The sequence below is a fragment of the Tamandua tetradactyla genome, chromosome 11, assembly GCF_023851605.1.
Source record: "Tamandua tetradactyla isolate mTamTet1 chromosome 11, mTamTet1.pri, whole genome shotgun sequence".
Taxonomy (NCBI): Eukaryota; Metazoa; Chordata; class Mammalia; order Pilosa; family Myrmecophagidae; genus Tamandua; species Tamandua tetradactyla.
Window position 1 is genome coordinate 47,738,993 of NC_135337.1, and position 22,168 is coordinate 47,761,160.

At 36.1% G+C, this 22,168-nt stretch overlaps 1 protein-coding gene across 6 annotated transcripts in view; it reads left to right on the forward strand.

Annotated features, from left to right (window-relative positions):
• The window catches only part of USP33 (ubiquitin specific peptidase 33), a 101,762-nt gene that overhangs the window by 11,881 nt on the left and 67,713 nt on the right, over positions 1-22,168 (forward strand). For 2 of the 6 annotated variants that reach the window (XM_077120561.1, XM_077120563.1), the window contains exons 2-5: positions 18,044-18,185; positions 18,574-18,706; positions 20,740-20,793; positions 21,202-21,264. In XM_077120561.1, the coding sequence (XP_076976676.1) occupies positions 18,626-18,706; positions 20,740-20,793; positions 21,202-21,264 (198 nt within the window). In that variant the 5' untranslated portion in view covers positions 18,044-18,185; positions 18,574-18,625. Of the gene's footprint in view, positions 1-18,043; positions 18,186-18,230; positions 18,307-18,573; positions 18,707-18,896; positions 20,179-20,739; positions 20,794-21,201; positions 21,265-22,168 lie in introns of those variants that run through there. The other 4 variants (XM_077120566.1, XM_077120567.1, XM_077120562.1 and 1 more) reach the window with 3 other exon arrangements.

Consider the following 22,168-nt stretch of genomic DNA (forward strand, 5'->3'; position numbering starts at 1 on the left):
TCTGAATTAAATGTTTCAGCTCCTGTATGTCATTTGAATTGTTGGTTTGTTCCTTTGACTGGGCCATATCTTCAATTTTCCTAGTGTGATTTGTTATTTTTTGCTGGTGTCTAGGTGTTTAATTACCTTAATTAGTTTGTTTTGGAGATTGCTTTCACTTCTTTTATCTAGGGTTTTCTTGCTGGATGAATTTGTTGTCTATCTGTTCTTTGACATTCCATTCAGCTTTATCTGGACCCTTTAGCTTAAGTTTTGTTTAACAGAGGAGAATTTTTCAGTTCTTGTTTTCTTGTTTCTTGTCCTGCTTGTGTGGTGCCTTCCCCCCTACACACACTTAGGAGGGTCTGCTTAGATATTATATACCCCAGCCAGATTTTCCCAGACCAAACTGGCCTCCTATCAGGAGGAAAGAGTCACCTGCGTTGGTGTTCCCTGAGGGTGAGACCCAGCAGGTTTAAAGACTTTCCTGTGAAGTCTCTGGACTCTGTTTTTCTTATCCTGCCCTGTGTGTGGCGCTTATCTGACTGCAGGTCCCACCAGCATAAGATGATGTGGTACCTTTAACTTTGGCAGACTCTCCCTGCTGGGCACATGGTGGAGACAGAGGAGAGGTTGTAGGCTGGTTTTAATGGCTTCAAATTACCAAGTCCTGGTGTCTGAATTCCTTGATGGAGGGATTCCACCTGGGTGGGGCTTCACCCTTCCCCTGTGGAAGGCACAGGCTCCAGACAATCCCCCATAAGAGCTCACTTCTGCCTATACCTGGGGCAGTTGCAGCCTGAAAAGTCCTGCTGCTGTATCCAGAAGCAGTCAAGCCTTTGTATATACACAGCCACAAAAACCTTTGTTTCCTTCTTTTTTTCCCCCCCTTTATCTGTCAATCCTCTCCCCTTGGCGCCGGGGCAAAAATGAGCAACCTCCGCTTTGATCAGGTTCACCTAAGCTGGGGGCCTATTTTTAGTAGTCAGAATTTGTTAATTAGTTCCACAATTGGCGTTTGGTTGTGCCCAGTCACTGCTGCTGGTAGAGTCCTTTCCTTTCCCCTCTGGGAAGCGGCCTGTGGGGGAGGGGCGCTGGCCGCCGCAGCTTTGGTAACCCACGGTTCGTCGGGGTGCTCGTAGCCGGTCCAGTTGGACCAGACTGGGGTACCCTGTGTGTCTGGTCACTGATGTGGCCCCAGGAGCTGTCTGTACTGTTTCTGGTTATTTAGTAGTTGTTCTGGAGGACAAACTAAAAAGTGCACGTTGTTTAGCCGCCATCTTGTCCCGGAAGTCTCAGATTACATTTTCATATACAAAATACCCATTAAAATAGATTTAAAATGTTAGTTTACACATTTACCTGTCAACTCATATATGGTGTGGGGGAAAGCAGTTACAAGCTAAAAGTACAATAATGCAGGATTTTATGTCTGCCTATGTAGTTAACTTTACTGATGTTCCTTATTTCTTGTTCTGGCTGTGAGCTACTGATATCCTTTTATTTTAGCCTAAAGGATTCCCTTTAGCATTTCCTGTAGGGCAGGTCTTCTGGTAAGGAACTCTTTCAACTTCTATTTGTACCTATTCTAATTTCTTCTTCATTTTTGGAAAGATACTTGTGCCAGATATAGAATTCTTGGTTGACAGTTCTTTTCTGTAAGGACTTTAAATATGCCATCTCATTATCTTCTGACCTCTATTGTGTCTGGTTTCTGATGAGAAATCCGCCGTTAATCTTACTGAGGAATCCATTGTATGCAATAAGTGCCATAAGTGGTTTCTTTCTTGCTCTTTTCAAAATCCTTTTTGTCTTTGAATGTTCACAGGTTTGCTGTAATGTGTCTTGCTGTAGCTCTCTCAGAGTCTGTCCTGCTTGGAGTTGATTCAGTTTTGTGGATGTGTGTATTCACGTCTCTCATCAGATTTGTGAAGTTTTTGGCTGTTATTTCTTCGTATACTTTTTCTGTCCCTTTCTCTCTGTTGTCCTCCTGGGACTTGATTAATCCATATGTTGGTAGGCTTGATGGTGTCCCACAGGTCCCTCAGGCTCTCTTCTTTTTTTCCCCCATTTTTTTTTCCTTCTCCTCATGGTGGATAATTTCAGTTTTCTTATCTAAAAATTCACTGATTCTTTCTTCCTTTTCAAATCTGCCATTGAATCTGTTTAATGAGTTTTTCATTTTAATTACTCTACTTTATATAGTACTGTATTACAAAGTAATATGGCAAATACAGTACTGTACTTTATCAAAATATCTGTTTGGTGCATTTTTATGGTTTTGATCCTTTTATTTTTTTCAGTACTTTCCTGAATTCCTTTACTTCTTTGTATATGGATTTCTTCAGCTCATTGAATATATTTAAGACAATTTATTTAAAGTCTTTGATGAGTAGTTTCATTGAATGAGCTTTCTCAGGGATGTTTTTTTGCAAGTTCTTTTTTTCCTCTGAATGGTCCATACTTTCTGTTTGTTTGTTTTTTTTTGGTGATTTTTTTTGAGATCTATCTTTTGACAACTGGACATTTCGAATATTGTTATTACTCTGAAAATCTAGTTCTCCCATTCCTTTGGATTATTAGTATTTGTTGTTGTTATTGAGAAGTATTTTGGAAAATTCTTTTTTCCAAAATACTTTTCCAGAATATTTTTGCTTTCAAATGGGGGAATGTAAGGAAAAAAGAACAACAATAACAAAAATATAAGTTCTACCTCGTTATGACTCTCTGAGCCTTTTCCCTGAGGGAGTTTAGAACATTGGCCACCCTCAGAGCTTCCCACGCCCCCAAAGTTCTGAAGTTGGTGATCAAAAGCAGTGATCAGTGATCAGATCATACTCCTCAGGATTTTGGAGGGACTGGGTCCTTATAGTCCACCCTGGACCAACATCTGCAGGAACCCTGCTTCAGTCACTACTGCTGCCTTTCATATGGTTGAGAGTTGGAGGGTGGTAGCTGCATGGACAGTGAAATGCATCAATATTTACAACAATTTATCAGTCTCTTCCTCCAGTTCTTCCCTGTGTGCTGCACAGTGTTCTGCTGACTCTGAAGTTTCAAAGTAATTGATTCAGATAGTTCCATACAAGTTCAATAGTTGCTTTGGTAGAGAGACTGATACCTGGAATTTTCTGTTTTGCCATGATCTCACCTTCCTCCTCTGCTGACACGTTTTTAATGTGAAATTTAAAATCAGTAGCCTTTGATAATTTTCTGTTTGTTTTATTTTTGAATTTTTATTATTTTATACCAAAAAGTGTTTTTGAATTTCTCACATACAGGGCTCTCTCCACCTATGTGGTCTAAGGTTTCATGAGTATACTCATATACTGAGTAGTAAGAGTGTAAGTACAGGAAGAGAATTTTAACCTTATAGTACTAATTTGGATAAGTCTTAAAAGGTTGGAAGTTTGAAGACAGCTCTTTTTATATAAAAGGAATTGAAGGAACCTGGGAGTTTACTAAAAAAGTAAGGATGGTGCTTTTGAGATATTTAATTCGAGTCTATTTGGTAAAACTCACGCTCAATATTTAGTGTGTTATTTTGAAGAGTTTCAATAAAATAATTGAATAGGATATAATTTAATTCAGTAAGCATTTATTGGGCATATATTAAGTATAAGGAACAGATATTATAAAGTCTAAGATGGTGGTTGTCAACTGGGAGCAATTTTGCCCTCCTTGGGACATTTGGCCATGTATAATGACATTTTTGGTTATCCTTACAGGAGGAGAGGGCACTACTGTTATCAAGTGGGTGGGTGGAAGAGGCCAGGGATGCTGCTAAACTGCCTAGACAGTCTACCTTAATAAAGAATTATCTGGGGTGGGCTATGATGGCTCATAAGGCAGGATTCTCACCTGCCATACTGGCAAATTCGATTCCTGGTACCTGCCCATGCAAAAAAAAAAAAAAAAAAAAGAATTATCTGGCCCAATATGTCAAAAGGATTAATATTGAGAAACCTTGTCCTGGTTCTTGCTCTGAAGGAACTGGTACTCTGAAATTAATATAGCAGTAATAATACTGCTATTGTTTATTGAATGCCTACTATAGATAGGCATACTTGAGTATATAATTAAATTGCTATAGGTGGGGACAGCATGGAGGTGGTGGTATTTTCATTTTATAGATGAGAAACTGAGGGTCAGAAGGATGAGTGATTTGAAAAGGCAGATATGAAGAGAAGGGATGAACATTCTGGGCATGGGAAAGAACATGAACAAAGCACAGAGGAAGAAAAATAGGGAATAATGAGTCAGGTTTTTATCTTAGACAGTTGATGTAAAGAGAGAAAAGTTAGGAAGAATTTTGAATACTTTGTTGCCTCTTTGAATGTCATGAAAACCGAAAGCCGTCAAAGGATTTTTTTTTTTTAGCTTTTAAAGTGTATTTAATGATGCAGATTCATAAAGATTTCATATCACCCTCATTTTATAAAAATCTAAAAATAGAAAAATTCTTATTCACAGGGAACAAGAAATGGTTCGAATTGAAATTCTCCCTTTTAAAAATGTTGTTACACTACAACAGACTCAGGTCTGTTGGGTTGTTTGTCTTTTTGTTGTTGAGTTGAACAGTCTCTTTATATATTCTGGATACTAGACCCTTATCTGATATATTGTTTCCAAATATTGTCTCCCATTGTGTATGCTGTCTTTTTACTTTCTTGACCAAGTTCTTTGATGCACGAAAGTGTTTAATTTTGAGGAGTTCCCATTTAACTATTTCTTTCTTCAATGCTTGTGCTTTGGGTGTAAAATCTAGGAAACCACCTCCTATTATAAGATTTATAAGATTTCCCTACTTTTTCTTCCAAAAGTTTTATGGTCTTAGCTCTAATGTTTAGGTCTTTGATCCATTTGGAGTTAATTTTTGTATAGGGTGTGAGATATGGATCATCTTTTGCGTGTGGATATCCAGTTCTCTAGGCATCATTTATTGAAGAGACTGTTCTGTCCCAGGTGATTTGGCTTGACTGCCTTATCAAAGATCAGTTGTCCATAGATAAGGTGGTCTATATCTGAACACTCTGTTAGTTTCATTGGTCAGTATATTTATCTTTATGCCAGTTCCATGCTGTTTTGACCATTGTAGCTTTGTAATACACATTAAAGTCAGGTAGTGTGAGACCTCTGACTTCATTTTTCTTTCTCAGGATATTTTTATTATTCAGGGCATCCTGCCTTTCCAGATAAATTTGGTTATTGGTTTTTCTATTTCTGCAAAGTAAGGTTTTGGAATTTTAATTGATATTGCATTAAATCTATAAATCAATTTAGGTAGAATTGACATCTGAACTATATTTAGTCTTCCAGTCCATGGACACAGTATGCTGTCCATTTATTTAGGTCTTCTGTGATTTCTTTTAGCAATTTCTTGTAGTTTTCTTTGTATAGGTCTTTTGTATCCTTAGTTAAATTTATTCCTAAATATTTTATTCTTTTGGTTGCAATTGTAAATGGACTTTTTTCCTCGATTTTCCCTCAGATCGCTCATTACTGGTGTATAGAAACACTACAGATTTTTGCATATTGATCTTTGATTTTGTCCCCTCCACTTTGCTGTACTCATTTATTAGCTCTAGTAGCTTTCCTGTGTTTGTTTTTGGGGGTGGGGGGTTGGGACATACAGTATCCTATCATCTGTGAACAGTGAGAGTTTTACTTCTTCCATTCCAATTTGGATGCCTTATATTTCTTTTTCTTGTCTAATTGCCCTGACTAGAACTTCCAACACAATGTTGAATAACAGTGGTGATAGTGGACATCCTTGTCTTGTTCCTGATCTTAGGGGAAAGCTTTCTGTCTTTCCCCATTGAGAATGTTGTTAGCTGTGGGTTTTTCACATATTCCCTTTATCATGTTGAGGAAATTCCCTACTCTTCCTATCCTTTGAAGTGTTTTCAAACAAGAAAGGATGTTGAATTTTGTCAAATGCCTTTTCTGCATCAGTCAAGAATATCATGTGGTTTTCTGCTTTGATTTATTAATATGGTGTATTACATTAATTGATTTTCTTATGTTGAACCATCCTTCCATACCTGGAATAAATCCCATTTGGTCATGGTGTGTAATTCTTTTAACGTGCTGCTGGATTCAATTTGCAAGAATTTTGTTGAGGATTTTTGCATCTGTATTCATTTGAAAGATTGGTCTGTAATTTTTTTTTCTTGTGGTATCTTTGTCTGTCTTTGGTATGAGGTTGATGTTGGCTTCATAGAATGATCGAGGTAGCTTTCCCTCCTTTTCAGTTTTGTTTTGAAGAGTTTGAGCAAGATTGGTACTAATTCTTTCTTTGAAATTTTGTAAAATTCACATGTAAAGCCATCTGGTCCTGGACGTTTCTTTTTGGGGAGCTACTTGATGACTGATTCATTCAGTAGAGCTTATTAACTCCACTTCTAGTGCAGGTTTTGTTTAACTGATCAGAGTTTTTCAGTTCTTGTTTTTCTGTTTCTTTCCCTGCCTGTATGGAGCCTTTTTTTCTTTTTTTGAAGGGCGTCTGCTCAGATATTATAGACCCTAGTCAGATTTTCCCAGAGTGAACTGACTTCCTCTCAGGAGGAGTCACCTGATCAGTTTTCCCTGAGGGTGAGACATAGGAGGTTGACAGACTTTCCTAAGAAGCCTCTAGACTCTGTGCTTTTCCTGTCCTGCCCAGTATGTAGTGCTTGTCTGCCTGCTGCTTTCCACCAGAATAAAGTGATTTGGTCCTTTTAATTTCAGTAGACACTCCCTGCTGAAGGCATGGTTGAGACAGAGGAGAGGTTGTATGCTGGCTTTAATTGCTTGGGCTTTCCAGTACCTCAGGTCAAAATTCCTTGAGGGAGGGATTCCACCTGAGCTGGGCCCCACCACATTCCTCGGGAAGGCACAGCCTCCAGGGAGTTAACTTCTTTCACCTGACCAGCCATGTGCTTAATTCTGCCCTTGCCTGGGGCAGCTGGAGCATGAGCTGTGCAGTTATATCTATTGTGCTGTTAAGTACTAGGAATAAAGCCAAAAAGAAAAAAGAAACCCTTTTTAGAGCAGGACCCTTGTTTCTTGGGTTTGTTAATCAAGAGCTTAAGTTGGTCCCTTGCTCTATGAATCTTCAGGCTCTCTCTCTCTCTGTATAACCCTCCTCCCATTTTTAGGGTCTGGCCCTTTTCAAGTAGTTTGTGCTGTCCTATCCAAAAAGACTATTTTTTTTTGCCCCCCCCCCCCCCCCCATCAGCCCTGTTCCTTCCCTGCCGGGACAAAAACTTCTGATATCTTTAGCTCCTATTTCAGGTATATCTGAGCTCGGGGCCTATTTTCAGTAGTCAGGATCTGTTAATTAATTCCACAATTGGAGCTTGTAAGCCCCTGCTCTTAGTGTTGTCTCTTTCCTTTGCCCATGAAGGGAGGATTGCCAGCCTCCGTGGCTTGGGGAACTTTCAGTTTTGTGTGGGGACACAGCCGTTCCAGCTTGTCCAGACTGGTATATGCCCTGTGTTCAGCCACTGATGTTGCCCCAGCAGTTGTTCTGTACTGTTCCTATTTACTAGCTGCTCTGGGGGACAAACTTGATTCCATACCTCACTAAGCTGCCATTTTGCCTCAATCTCCCCTTGTCTTGTTCTTGATCTTAGGTGAAATGCTTTCAATCTCTCACAGTTAAGTTTTGGTGTTGGCTGTGGGTTTTTCATATATGACCTTTATGATATTGACAGAGTTTCCTTTGATTCCCACTCTTTGAAGTGTTTTTGTCAGGCAAAGATGCTGAATTTTGTTGAATGCTTTTCAGCATCAATTGGTATGATTGTGTGATTTTTCCCTTTTGATTTGTTAATGTGCTATATTGCATTTGATTGGCTTTCTTGTGTTAAACCACTCTTGTATTCCTGATATAAACCCCACTAGGTTGTGATGTATAATTATTTTAATGTGTTGTTGGATTTGATTTGCTAGTATTTTGTTGAGAAATTTTGCATCTGTGTTCAGTAGGGAGATTGGTCTGTAGTGTTCCTTTCTTGTAACGTCTTTATCCGGTTTTGACATTAGAGTGATGCTAGCTTCACAAAATGAATTAGGTAGCATTCTTTTTTCCTTATTTTTTGAAAGAGTTTGAGCAAGATTGTTGTTAGTTCTTTTTGGAATGTTTGATAAAATTCCCCTGTGAAGCTGTCTGGTCCTGGGCTTTTCTTCATGGAAGAGTTTTGATGACTGATTGAATCTCTTCACTTGTAATTGATTTGTTGAAATAAATTCAATAATATTTCTTCTTAATTCAAGATATATAGTTTGTGTGTTTCTGGGAATTTGTCCATTTCATCTGAGTTGTCTAGTTTGTTCATTGCCCTGCACTGAACACTTCAGGGTGGATCCCTACTAATCCTACACACCCCATTCTCTCTTACCGAATCTCCCCACCTCTCTTTTCAAAACACCCGGAAGACCCTCTTCAGTTTCTCACCCCTTAGGATTGTAGTCCCATCATTCTCTCCCTGTCCCCTCTCTTGTCCCTTGGTACCCCTCTCTGCTATCTTACAGAAAATTATTTACTAAAAAAAAATAAGTTTATAATTAGATTTTACTAGCCTGTCTTTTATTTTAATCCAGAGTTTTGCTAAAATATTGAACAGCTCTGCCACAGGCTAGTGAAGATCTCCTTCTGGATTCATATTTATTTTATAATATAACTATTAAATAGCTATCCATCCTGAAATATTAATAGCACAGGTTATATCTCTTCTTTGATATTAGGGTAGCAGGATCAGAATTTATAGGCCTTCAGAAGCAGTTTCGAACCTAACTTTAACCCAGATGAACATTTGACACAAAGTTGTACATTAAAGAGCATGAATGCAGTAATTTCCATCTAGAAAAATTTTCTGTTGTTAGTGCTATTTTGGCTGAAAAATTTCACATAGAAGAAATCACTCTGCCAGATATAAGATTGCAAAGGTAAGGACTAATTGAAGTCAATTCACGGAAAGCCATAATTTCCATTCAAAGTATGAAATTTCTTGGCTCAGTTGTAGTTTCTAGACTGTGGGCCAGAAACTTTCAGAGCAGTCTCAGTGTTGTATGGAATTTATACATCTGTAGACTGGACAAATAGCTTTACTCTAGACAGCTATTATTTTTACTCCCTTTGTATTACCTGTGTCTTTTCTAATGGTCATCTTCTAAAAGTGCTTCTCTGCACCCATCTATTCTGACTGGGAGAAGTAAAAATATACCTGCCTTATTGCTTACGGAGTACATTTTGTGAGAAGAAACTGGAGTAGTTAGGAATTTCTGCTTCTTACCCTACCATATATGAATTAGTAGGCCATCAGTAAATCTTTATCAAGTAAGGGAATGAAAGAATTAGTTTATTACCATAGAGAATTAACTGAGTAAAGCTAGGTAACAAAAATATTAAGGACCTTTTGTTTCGATAGTGTTCTATCTAATTATAGGGAATGCTAAGTAAATAAAAGTAGCCTTGGCACAAATTGTTGGCTTTTGTTTACATGCATTGATTCTCATCAAATTGTTTATAAACACATTAGGTACCAGAAAATTAAAAGCAGGAAAGAGAGCATTTATTTTAGTTTTTATATTTTTGCTTGATACTTACAAAAAAAAATGGAACATTACTAATACAGTTGGAAGTACCTTCTTTTCTCCGAGGAAACATTCAGAGAACATTACCTTCTGGGCTATATTTTTATACGTTTACAATGGATGTGTATATCCAGATAAAACGTGTTGTTTTACATGCTTTGAATTTTTAGTGAATGGTATTATAGTCTCTATTATTTGGCATCTTGCCTTGTTTTATTCGACATTCTTTCCTTTAGATCTATCCATGTTCGTAAATTACTTATCCAGCTCATGCAGGTGAGAATTTAGTGATGTGAAATATACCACTATTATCCGTTCTTTTAAAGGTGGACTTAAAAACATTTAAAAATCAAAAGTGAGATTACAGGGAGGCAGCCTTGCTGCCTGCACCTGCTGCCCAGTCAGAGGACCTGGACTTGGTTCTGAGGAACAAAGAAAACAAAACCTCAAGGAACTTCTTATTAGAAAGAAAAACACATTTTGTATACAAAGAGGAAGATCAGATATTATCCAGTAAAGACTGGAGAGTAATGGCATCTAACATCAATCAGGTCCAAGAAGGGGCAAAAGTCCTGAAACTTAAAGCAAAAATGGCTGATAAAGAAAATGCCAGTAGATCTACAGTGAGCGAAAATAATGTAAGGATAGAAAAAAATCGTATTCTCTGAAAACCTTCTAATAAATTAACCAGTTCAACTGTAGCAGTCTGTACACATGATGCTTATTTTTTTGCTTTTTAAAAAATTGTTTATTAGAGACATTGTGAGTTTCCTTTCTGGAAATCATGCATAAGATAGAGGATTCCCATATACCACCCTATTAACACCTTGCATTGGTGTGGTGCATTTGTTACAATTAGTGCAAATACATTTTTTAACTGTAATATTAACGATAACCCATGGTTTTACTTAGGGTTTGCTGTATAGTGCAGTTTCATGGATTTAAAAATTTTTTTATCCTTTTAACATATAGAATGTAATATTTCTCCTTCTAACCACATTCAGATGTATATTTCAGTGCTGTTAATTATGTTCACAATGTCATGCTACCATCACCACCATCCATTACCAAAACATGTCCATTGTTCCAAATAGGCCTAGCTGCAAGCTTTTATGCCATCATAATTGAGGAAGAGGATGAGTGTTTAAAGAACAAGATGAGAATCTGCACACAATAGAGATGGGCACAAATCACAAGGTTATTATAGAATCATGTTTTGGAGTAGACGTCATGTAAGGGAACCTACACCTTGTTATTACATTCCTGTGGCTCTTATAGGTCCAACATGTAATGGGAACCCTCACACTCAGAAAGTAAACTTTTGGGAGTGAAATGCCAATATCTCTGTGAATGTTTTCCAAGTAAACGTCCATCACTGTGCTCTGGTATGCAAAAACAGGGTTCTTGAAGGCGAGGGTCTTGGCTATAGAATTACCACTGCATGAAAAGTTCTCCTCACAGCTGCCACTTTTAATAACTTGCTATTTAGGGTCTTTAACACACTTTAAAGTAATAATTAGCTGTTTTTCCCTAGGCTAAAAAATAAAGTCAATAAACTAGGAACTTATATAGTAGATAAGGCCAAAGATTCAAGTTTGCACAGAAAGAAAAATAAATCTTAGCCAAGATTTATTTCAATGCCTGGAAACATTCAGACTAATTAAAATGGTACTACTGTAATTCTTAAAATACATAAATATAAACCTTTCATTGAAAACTTTTGAAAATGTTCACACTCAGATTTTCAAAAGCATTGGCTATTTAAAAAACACAAGGCAACAATAAAATATCAAAGAACTTTCATATACTTAAATGGAGACATAATTAGCAGCAAACTAGTCAAACAAAATAAACACAAATCTGTCTTTACACTTTGGATGTTTAACTGTCCTTCATAAAATAATTGAAGCATCTTTTGCTCAAGTATTTTATTTCTAATATTAAATTACATTTTCTAAATATTTTTATAAATAAATGAAAAATGTCACATACTGCTGTTTGCTGCAAAGTCATAAACCGTAAAAATACAACTAATGGAATTTATCCACGTTTCCTGATAATCCTGTGTGAGTTTAGATGTTTTTCTATATACTTCATTCTAATTCATTTATGTAGATTAGGGAAACTGATTTATAATGAGTTTTTTTCATTTTAAAATTACCTTCTATATACTGCTCCTCCTTTCCAGCAAATCCAGTGCTAAAGTGAAAAATGATGCATTGTAGTATTTCAGAGGCCAAAAGCAATCTATAACCTTAATTTCCCAAATATCAATTTCAAATTTTTCCCTACATAAACAAAAACTCAAACAGCCAAAATCACATAACTAGCTGGAAGGAAAATGTATGAGATAAAGATTTAACTAGAACTTAATTATTTATGCTTCTCCCCAAGCTACAGGCACTCTTTAGTCTGGCATTGAATGTACATAACTACAGAGTTTAGATTTTTTCAGGCATGTAATTTCATGAAAAATAAATGAACTTTCAAGCTGTTTCATAGTTGAACTGGCTCTTAAGTATTTTCAGGAGAGAGGAGTCCCAAGAATTTTGTGTTCTTTAAGAAACTGGTATATATAAATGAATTGCCATATGTTCAACTAAATCTTCAGGAAAATTACATAAGTTTTTTTTTCTCACTAAAAGTACAGTGTAGATATACATGGCCATCACTGTTCATGTGGTCAAAGGATGGAATGATAAAGGGAGATTCAGTCTCCTGTGAGTGTACAGTTGTAAGCTAATCTAATTGGAAAAAACAAAATGAAAACATCAATGCTGACAACTTTTAAAGGAAAAAAGAACTGATCAAAAAAAAAATGCTGAAGAACAGGAGTATCTCCTCTTAGGAGAAAAATGTTATCCAATGCAAAAATGAGAACTATGGATTTGAAAACTGCAATTTTTCTTTGAAAAATACAAAAGAAAAAATAGTGGAAGAAGGAAGTCAAGAAGGACCATTTAGAATTGAGGCAGGTTTATGTAAAAATGGAAGAAAGTACGATTTCATCTCATGAAGGAAATGACTGAAATGAAATTTCACAAGTCTTCATGTCTATAATAAACTATATTAATGTAAAAAAATCAGTGCACAATTATCAAAAATACAAAGTTTGGATTTTTTCTTCTTAGGTTTATAATATATTACCAAACCTCTGTTTAATTAATTTACTTCTACAAGCCTCTGTTTAGCAGCACATGCTATACAAGTACCTGCGTACATACTGGTATTTTAAGAATTATGCCTCATCTCAAACTTTTTACCCATTATATATATGTTTTATTTCCATCATAAAAAACTTAAAACCTTTCTAAGTGGTAAATTTTAGAATTCTTTGAAAGAGTTTTTAATCAGCATATTACATAAAAACAATCTTGATTTTTGAATGAAATATTTTTTTATTAATTTTTAAATTAAAAAAATATAAACAAATGCAAACGTTCTTAACTAATGATCATTCTCTTCTGAGAAGTGTCTGTTCAAGTCTTTTTGCCATCTTGTAATTAGATTGGCTGTCTTTTTGTGGTTGAGTTGAACAATCTCTTTATGAATTATGGATACTAGACCTTTATCTGATATGTTGTTTCCAAATATTGTCTCCCACTGTGTAGGCTGTCTTTTTACTTTCTTCATGAAGTTCTTTGATGCGCAGAAGTATTTAATTTTGAGGAATTCCTATTTCTTTCTTTCTTTTTTCAGTATTCTTGCTTTAGGTGTAAGGTCTATAAAACCACCTCCAAGTATAAGATTTATAAGATATTTCCCTACATTTTCTTCTAACAGTTTTATGGTCTTAAATGTAATGTTTAGGTCTTTGATCCATTTTGAGTTAACTTTTGTATAGGATGTGAGATATCGGTCCTCTTTCATCCTTTTGCATATGGATATCCAGTTCTCTAGGCACCATTTATTGAAGAGACTGTTCTGTCCCAGGTGAGTTGGCTTGACTGCGTTATCAAAGATCAATTGTCCATAGATGAGAGGGTTTGTATCTGAATACTATTCTGTTCCATTCGTCCGTATAACTTTATGCCTGTACAATGTTGTTTTGACAACTGTAGCTTCATAATATGCCTTAAAGTCAGGCAGCGTGAGACCTCCGACTTCGTTTTTTTCCCTCAGGATACTTTTAGCTATTTGGGGCACCTTGCCCTTCCAGATAAATTTGCTTATTGGTTTTTCTATTTCTGTAAAGTAAGTTGTTGGGATTTTGATTGGTATCACATTGACTGTGTAAATCAATTTAGGTAGAATTGAAATTTTAACTATATTCAGTCTTCTAATCTATGAACATAATATGCCCTTCCATCTATTTAGGTCTTCTGTGATTTCTTTTAACAATTTCTTGTAGTTTTCTTTGTATATATCTTTTGTCTCTTTAGTTAAATTTATTCCTAGATGTTTTATTCTTTTGTAAATGGAATTTGTTTCTTGACTTCCCCGTCAGATTGTTCATTACTAGTGTATAGGAAAATACAGATTTTTGAGTGTTGATCTTGTAACCTGCCACTTTGCTGTACTCGTTTATTAACTCTAGTAGTTTTGCTGTGGATTTTTCAGGGTTTTTGACATATGTTATCATACTATCTGCATACGGTGAGAGTTTTACTTCTTCCTTTCCAATTTTGATGCCTTGTATTTCCTTTTCTTGTCTAATTGCTCTGGCTAGAACTTCCAACACGATGTTGAATAACAGTGGTAATAGTGGACATCCTTGTCTTGTTCCTGATCTTAGGGGGAAAGTTTTCAGTTTTTACCCATTGAGAACGATATTAGCTGTGAATTTTTCATATATTCCCTATATCATTTGGAGTAAGTTATCTTCTATTCCTATCCTTTGAAGTGTTTTCAACAGAAGAGATGTTGAATTTTGTCAAATGCCTTTTCTGCGTCAATCGAGATGATCATGTGATTTTTCTGCTTTGATTTGTTGGTATGGTATATTACATTAATTGATTTTTTTATGTTGAACTATCCTTGAATACTTGGGATGAATCCTACTTGGTCATGATGTAGCATTCTTTTAATGTGTTGCTGGATTTGATTTGCTAGAATTTTGTTGAGGATTTTTGCATCTATATTCATTAGAGAGATTGGTCTGTAGTTTTCTTTTTTTGTAATATCTTTGTCTGGCTTTGGTATGAGGGTGATGTTGACTTCATAGAATGAGTTAGGTATCTTTCCCTCCTCTTCAATTTTTTAGAAGAGTTTGAGCAGGATTGGTACTGATTCTTTCCGGAATGTTTGGTAGAATTCACATGTGTAGCCATCTGGTCCTTGACTTTTCTTTTTGGGGAGCTTTTTAATAACTGATTCAGTTTCTTTACTTGTGATTGGTTTGTTGAGGTCATCTACTTCTTCTCAAGTCAAAGTTGGTTGTTCATACCTTTCTAGGAAGTTGTCCATTTCATCTACATTGTTGTATTTCTTAGCATAAAGTTGTTCATAGTATACTGTCATTACTTCCTTTATTTCTGTGGGGTCAGTGATTATGTCTCCTCTTCCATTTCTGCTCTTATTTATTTGCATCCTCTCTCTTGTTCTTTTTTCAGTCTTACTAAGGGTCCATCAATCTTATTGATTTTCTCATAAAACCTGCTTCTGGTTTTATTGATTTTTTTCAGTTGTTTTCATGTTCTCAATTTCATTTATCTCTGCTCTTTGTTATTTCTTTGCTTTTGATTGCTTTGGGGTTAGTTTGCTGTTCTTTCTCTAGTTCTTCCAAGTGGACAGCTAATTCCTCAAATTTTGCCCTTTCTTCTTTTTTGATATAGGCATTTAGGGCAATAAATTTCCTTCTTAGCAGTGCCTTTGCTGTGTCCCGTAAGTTTTGATATGTTGTGTTTTCATTTTCATTTGCCTCGAGATATTTACTGATTTGTCTTGTAATTTCTTCCTTGACCCACTGGTTATTTAAGAGTGTGTTCTTGAGCCTCCACATATTTGTCAATTTTTTGGCATTCTGCCTATTATTGATTTCCAGCTTCATTCCTTTATGGTCTGAGAAAGTGTCTTGTATGATTTCAATCTTTTTAAATTTATTGAGACTTGCTTTGTGAACCAGCATATCGTCTATCTTTTAGAATGCGCACTTGAGAAGTGCTTGAGAAGAAGGTGTTTCCTGCTGTTGTGGGGTGTAATGTTCTATAAATGTCTGTTAAGTCTAGCTCACTTATTGTATGATTCAAATTCTCTGTTTCTTTATTGATCCTCTGTCTAGATGTTCTGTCCATTGATGAGAGTGGGGAATTGAAGTCTCCACCTATTATGGAAGATGTGTCTGTTTCTCTTTTCAGTGTTTGCCATATGTATTTTGGAGAATTCTGGCTCGGTACATAAATATTTATGATTGTTATGTCTTCTTGCTGAATTGTTCCTTTTATTAGTATATAGTATCCTTCTTTGTCTCTTTGAACTGTTTTACATTTGAAGTCTAATTTGTTCAATATTAGTATAGCTACTCCTGTTCTTTTCTGATTGTTATTTGCATGAAGTATCTTTTCCCAACCTTTCACTTTCAACCTATGTTTATGTTTGGGTTGAAGATATGTTTCCTGTAGACAGCATCTAGATGGGTCCTGTTTTTTAATCCATTTTCCCAGTCTATGTCTTTTGATTGGGGAGTGTAATCCATTAACATTTAGTGTTACTACTGTACGGGTAGTACTTCTACCATATTACCCTTTGGATTTCATATATCATATCTAATTTTTCTTCTTTTTACCTTTACACATAGACTTCCTTTCTACACTCTTCTTCACACCTCTCTCTTTTGTCTTTTCGTATCTGTCTCTAGTGCTCCCTTTAGTATTTCCTGCAGAGCTGGTCTCTTGGTCACAAATTCTCGTAGTGATTTTTTGCCTGAAAATGTTTTAATTTCTCTCTCATTTTTGAAGGACAATTTCACTTGATATAGAATTCTTGCTTGGTAGTTTTTCTCTTTTAATAATTTAAATACACCATCCCACTGTCTTCTCGCCTCCATGATTTCTGCTGAGAAATCTACGCATAGTCTTGTTGGGTTTCCCTTTTATGTGATTGATTGCTTTTCTCTTGCTGCTTTCAAGATTCTCTCTTTCTCTTTGACCTCTGACATTCTGATTAGTAAATGTCTTGGAGTACGTCTATTTGGATTTATTCTCTTTGGGGTACACTGCACTTCTTGGATCTGTAATTTAGGTCTTTCATAAGAGTTGGGAAATTTTCAGTGATAATTTCCTCCATTAGTTTTTCTCCTCCTTTTCCCTTCTCTTCTCCTTCTGGGACGCCCACAACATGTATATTCGTGCGCTTCATATTGTCGTTCAATTCCCTGAGTCCCTACTCATATTTTTCCATTTTTTCCCTATAGCTTCTTTTTCTTGTCTGATTTTAGATGTTCCATCTTCCAGTTCACTAATCCTATATTCTGTCTCTCGAAATCTACCATTGTAAGTTTCTATTGTTTTTTTCATCTCTTCTACCATGCCTTTCATTCCCATAACTTCTGTGATTTGTTTTTTCAGACTTTTGATTTCTTCTTTTTGTTCATTCCTTGCCTTCTTTATATCCTTCCTCAATTCATTGATTTGGTTTCTGATGAGGTTTTCCATGTCTGTTCGTATATTCTGAATTAATTGTTTCAGCTCCTGTATGTCATTTGAATTGTTGGTTTGTTCCTTTGACTGGGCCATATCTTCAATTTTCCTAGTGTGATTCATTATTTTTTTGCTGATGTCTTGGCATTTAATTACCTCAATTAGTTTATTCTGGAGATTACTTTCACTTCTTTTTCCTAGGGTTTTTTCTGCTGTATGAATTTGGTGTTTCTTTGTTCTTTGACATTCAGTTCAGCTTTTTATGGACCTCTAGCTTAGGTTTTGTTTAGCAGAGGAGACTTTTTCAGTTCTCGATTTCTTGTTTCTTGCTGTGCTTGTATGGTGCCTCCCCCCCCCCCCCACCGCTTAGGAGGGTGTCTACGTAGGTGTTATAGATACCATGCAGATCTTCCCAGACCAAACTGGCCTCCTATTACGAAGAAACAGTCACCTGCATCGGATTTCCCTCAGGGTGAGACCCAGCAGGTGAAAGATTTTCCTATGAACTCTCTGGACTCTGGTTTTCTTATCCTGCCCAGTGTGTGGCGCTTGTCTGCCTGCGGGTCCCACCAGCATAAGATGATGCAGTACCTTTAACTTTGGCAGAATGTCCTCGCTGGGGACGTGGTGGAGACAGAGGAGAGGTTGTAGGCTGGTTTTAATGGTTTCAAATTACCAAGTCCTGGTGTCTGAATTCCTTAAGGGAAGGACTCCACCTGAGTTGAGCTTCACCCGTCCCCTGGGGAAGGCACAGGCTGCAGACAAGCCCTCAGACGAGCTTGTTTCTACCTATGCCTGGGGCAGTTGCAACCTGAGAAGCCCTGCCTCTGTATCCAAAGGCAATCATGCCTTTGTAGAAACACAGCCACAAAAACCTGTTTCTTTTCTTTTTTTTCTTTTTCTGTCAGCCCTGTCCCCTTGGCGCCGGGGCAAAAATGAGTGACCTCCGCTTTGACCAGATTCACCTGAGCTGGGGGCGTATTTTCAGTAGTCAGAATTTGTGAATTAATTCTGCAATTGGCGTTTGGTCCGGCTCATCTCCTGCTGCTGGTAAAGTCTGTTTTCTTTCCTCTTTGGGAAGCAGGCTATGGGGGAGGGGCACCGGCTGCTGCGGCTTAGGAAACTCACGATTCCGAGGAGTTTGCAGCCTGTCCAGCTGGTCCAGACTGCGGTATGCTGTGTGTCCAGTCATTGACTTGCTCCCAGGAGCTGTTCTGTACTGTTTATGGTTATGTAATAGTTCTGGAGGATGAACTAAAACGCGCACATTGCTAAGCCGCCATCTTGGCCCCGCCCTTCCCCATATATGTTTTAACTACCCATTGTAGGCCAAACGTAAAAGTACATATGACTTTAATATCTTTTTAAAATTTCTTCTTCAATATGTTAACATTTAAAAAAAAATTTTTTTTAACTTTTTGGGTTGCTTTTCCAATAGGTGTTTCCTTATTTTTGAAGCCTTGAGAAACAGGAATAATTTTTCTAGTAAAATGTCAGCTTTTCGAAGTCATTGTCCACATTTGGATTCAGTTGGGGAAATAACAAAAGAGGATTTAATACAAAAATCTCAGGTAGGATATATGTTTTCTTACTTTCTTAGCAGATCATATCTGTTTTTCTCTTAAATATGCATTTTTAATAAATTACTATAATACTCTTATGTTAATGAATCCCAGTTGTTTTTTTTAAATTTAATTAAAAAAAATTTTTTTTTAACACCACGTACAAAAACCTTCTTACCATATGATCATTCCATTCTTGGTATATGATAAGTAACTACCAATATCATCACATAGTTGTATATTCGTCACCATGATCATTTCTTAGAATGTTTGTATCAATTCAGAAAAAGAAATAAAAAGGAAAAAGAAAAAAGACTTATACATACCATACCCCTTACCTCTCCCTCTCACTGACTGCTAGTATTTCCATCTACCCAATATATTTTAGCCTTTGCTTCCCCTATTTTTTTCTATACCCTTTCATTCCCTTTATCACTCCCTTTCATTGATCACTAGCATTTCAATCTACTAAATTTATTTTGACAGTTTCCCCCTATTATTTATTTATATTTAATGCATATTTTTACTTATTTGTCCATACCATAGATAAAGGGAGCATCAGACACAAGATTTTCACAATCACATAGTCACAATCATCTTCAAGAAACATGGCTACTGGAACAAAGCTGTACATTTGCAGGCAGTTCCTTCCAGCCTCTCCAATATACCTTAACTAAAAAGGTGAAATCTATATAATGTGTAAGAATAACCTCCAGGATAACCTCTTGACTCTATTTGAAATGTCTCAGCCATTGACACTTTGTTTATTTAGTTTTCTTTTTAATTTATGAAACATATCTACATACAAACACAAACATTCTTACCATGTGATCATTCCATTTTTGTTATATGATCAGTAACTCACAATATCATCACATGGTTGTATATTCATCATCATGATTGGTTCTTAGAACATTTACTTCAATTCAGAAAAAGAAATAAAAAGAGAACAGAAAAAAATTCATACATACCATACCCCTTACCCCTCCCTTACATTGATCACTAGCATTTCAATCTACTAAATTTATTTTCACATTTGTTCCCCCATATTTATTTATTTTTGATCCATATGTTTTACTCGTCTGTTGATAAGGTAGATAAAAGGAACATCAGACACAAGTTTTTTAGAGTCATGCAGTCACATTTTGACAGCTCTGTTGTTATACACTCATCTAAAAGAAACATGGCTCCTGGAACACAGCTCTGCATTTTCAGGCAGTTACCTCCTGCCTCTCCATTATACCTTAACTAAAGAGGTAATATCTATTTAACCCATAAGAATAACCCCCAGGATAACCTCTTGACTCTGTTTGGACTCTCTCAGCCATTGACCTTTTATTTTGTCTCATTTCTCTCTTCGCCCTTTTGGTTTTCTCAATCCCTTGTTGCTAAGTCCCACCTCATTCTAGAATTTCCGTCTCACATTGTCAGGAAGGTCCACACCCCTGGGAGTCATGTCCCACATAGAGAGGGGGAGGGCAGTAAGTTTGCTTGTTGTATAGGTTGAGAGAGAGAGGCCCCATGTGAGCAACAAAAGAGGTTCTCTGGGGGTGACTCTTAGACCCAATTTTAAGTAGGCTTAGCCTATCCTTTGCAGGAATATGTTTCGTATGAACAAACCCCAAGATTGAGGGCTCGGACTGTTGCTTTGTTTGTCCCCACTGCTTGTGAGAATATCAGAAATTCTCCACATGGGGAAGTTGAATTTTCCCTGTTTCTCGCCATTCCCCCAGGGGGACTTTGCAACTACTTTTTTATTCACTGTTTAAATCACTCTGGGATTTTTCAGGGCATCACTCTGGAGAAACCTACAAACTCTCATGCCCTACTCAAGGTTTCGTGTACTTATGGTGTTCAAGTAAACTGTCCACATAAGTTATATTAGGAAATGTACTAGTCAGATTATAAATTTTGTACCAAATAAATATTTTTTGCTTTAGTCTTACACACGAATCCCAAAATTGGAGTAGATGATATTAGTGGATTCTATGTGTTTTATCATGTCTGTATTACAATAATATTGAAATGATTTCTTTTCATAGGGTACTTGTCAGGATTGTAAAGTCAGAGGACCAAATCTTTGGGCATGTCTAGAGGTATGTATATAAATTTTTTTCTCAAAAATTTGCTATTATAAATGTTTGGATCTGAATAGTAACCAGAAAAAATTTTGGAATGTGAAGGATTTCATAAATCAACATACTCTAAAAGATCATATTGATAATCATTATCAGCTTACCATTTGCAATGGTTTCAGCTTCCCTTTTGCAGAGTTTTAGTGAATCACTTTGAGATAAAGTATACTTGTCTTTTATTTAGAGGGGACATAACTTTTAATTTACAAATCTTATTCTGCTATTTTGTGTCTCATCCCTTTTGATTAATTTAACTGACTATAGAAAATAAGTCCATAAATTAATTGTAATGTTTCTGCTTTTATTATGTGTTTTCATGAATTTATATTATAAAATACCTTATTTTCCTTTTTATACAATTGTTTATAGAATAGATGTTCCTATGTTGGCTGTGGTGAATCACAGGTAGATCACAGCACCATACATTCTCAGGTATGCATATAGAAGTTTTTAATGTACTTCTTTTTTTAGAACAGAGCCTGAGGAAAATGTATGCAAATACAAATGATTTGAGTGATTTTTCTAAATTCTGTGCTTCTTTAGTAAGTTGAATTAAAGTTTAATTTATATTCTGTGAAAGGTAGGGAGAATTGCTAAGAGGGAAAGTACTAAATTGAAGTTGTCATTAAGAAAGTACTGATTTAAGAAGTATACCTCCAGAGGTCTAGAGGTTGATAGCTGAAAAAGTAGGAGGTTATCCAGGTGTGGCCAGATACATGATGCTTAGGGTTATGAGAGGGCTTGGCTATAACTTAAGTTTTAGCTCACAAAATACCTTTTTGTGCAAGTCCCCTTTCTACTTCGTCTTGGTTGTTAAACTATATGTTTCTTGAGAATGGATTGTCTTTTTCACATAGATATCTGTTCAGCATCTAGCTGTTTTCAACCAGGGTTCCTCAGGAGAATTAATTAAAACTGAATATCCTTTAGGCTCTGAGGCATCATTATATATAATTAATTTTTCTTCAGCATATCTAATGGTACTAGCTATGTACTGTCCTTGGGAATATTGAGAATATAGTCCACTCAAATCATTTTCTTTAGGGCTTAATTCTCTTTAGGGCTTAATTCTTAACTACAACTCCATTAGAAAAAGTCTGGACTTTTAATTTTCTAAGATCATATATTCACTGTTGCTTGGGCAAGTTTTGCATTTTGACTCATGTCATTTGTATTCTTTTTGCCTTTCTAATTTTCTAGAATAGTTACATTGTTGTTATTGATTATTATCTTGCATTATTCTTATTTGCAAAATACAATGCAGAGACCCTTATACTCTTGTGCTTATCTTTGTGTAATGAATAGTGGAAAAAATGATAATAGAATAACTTCTAGT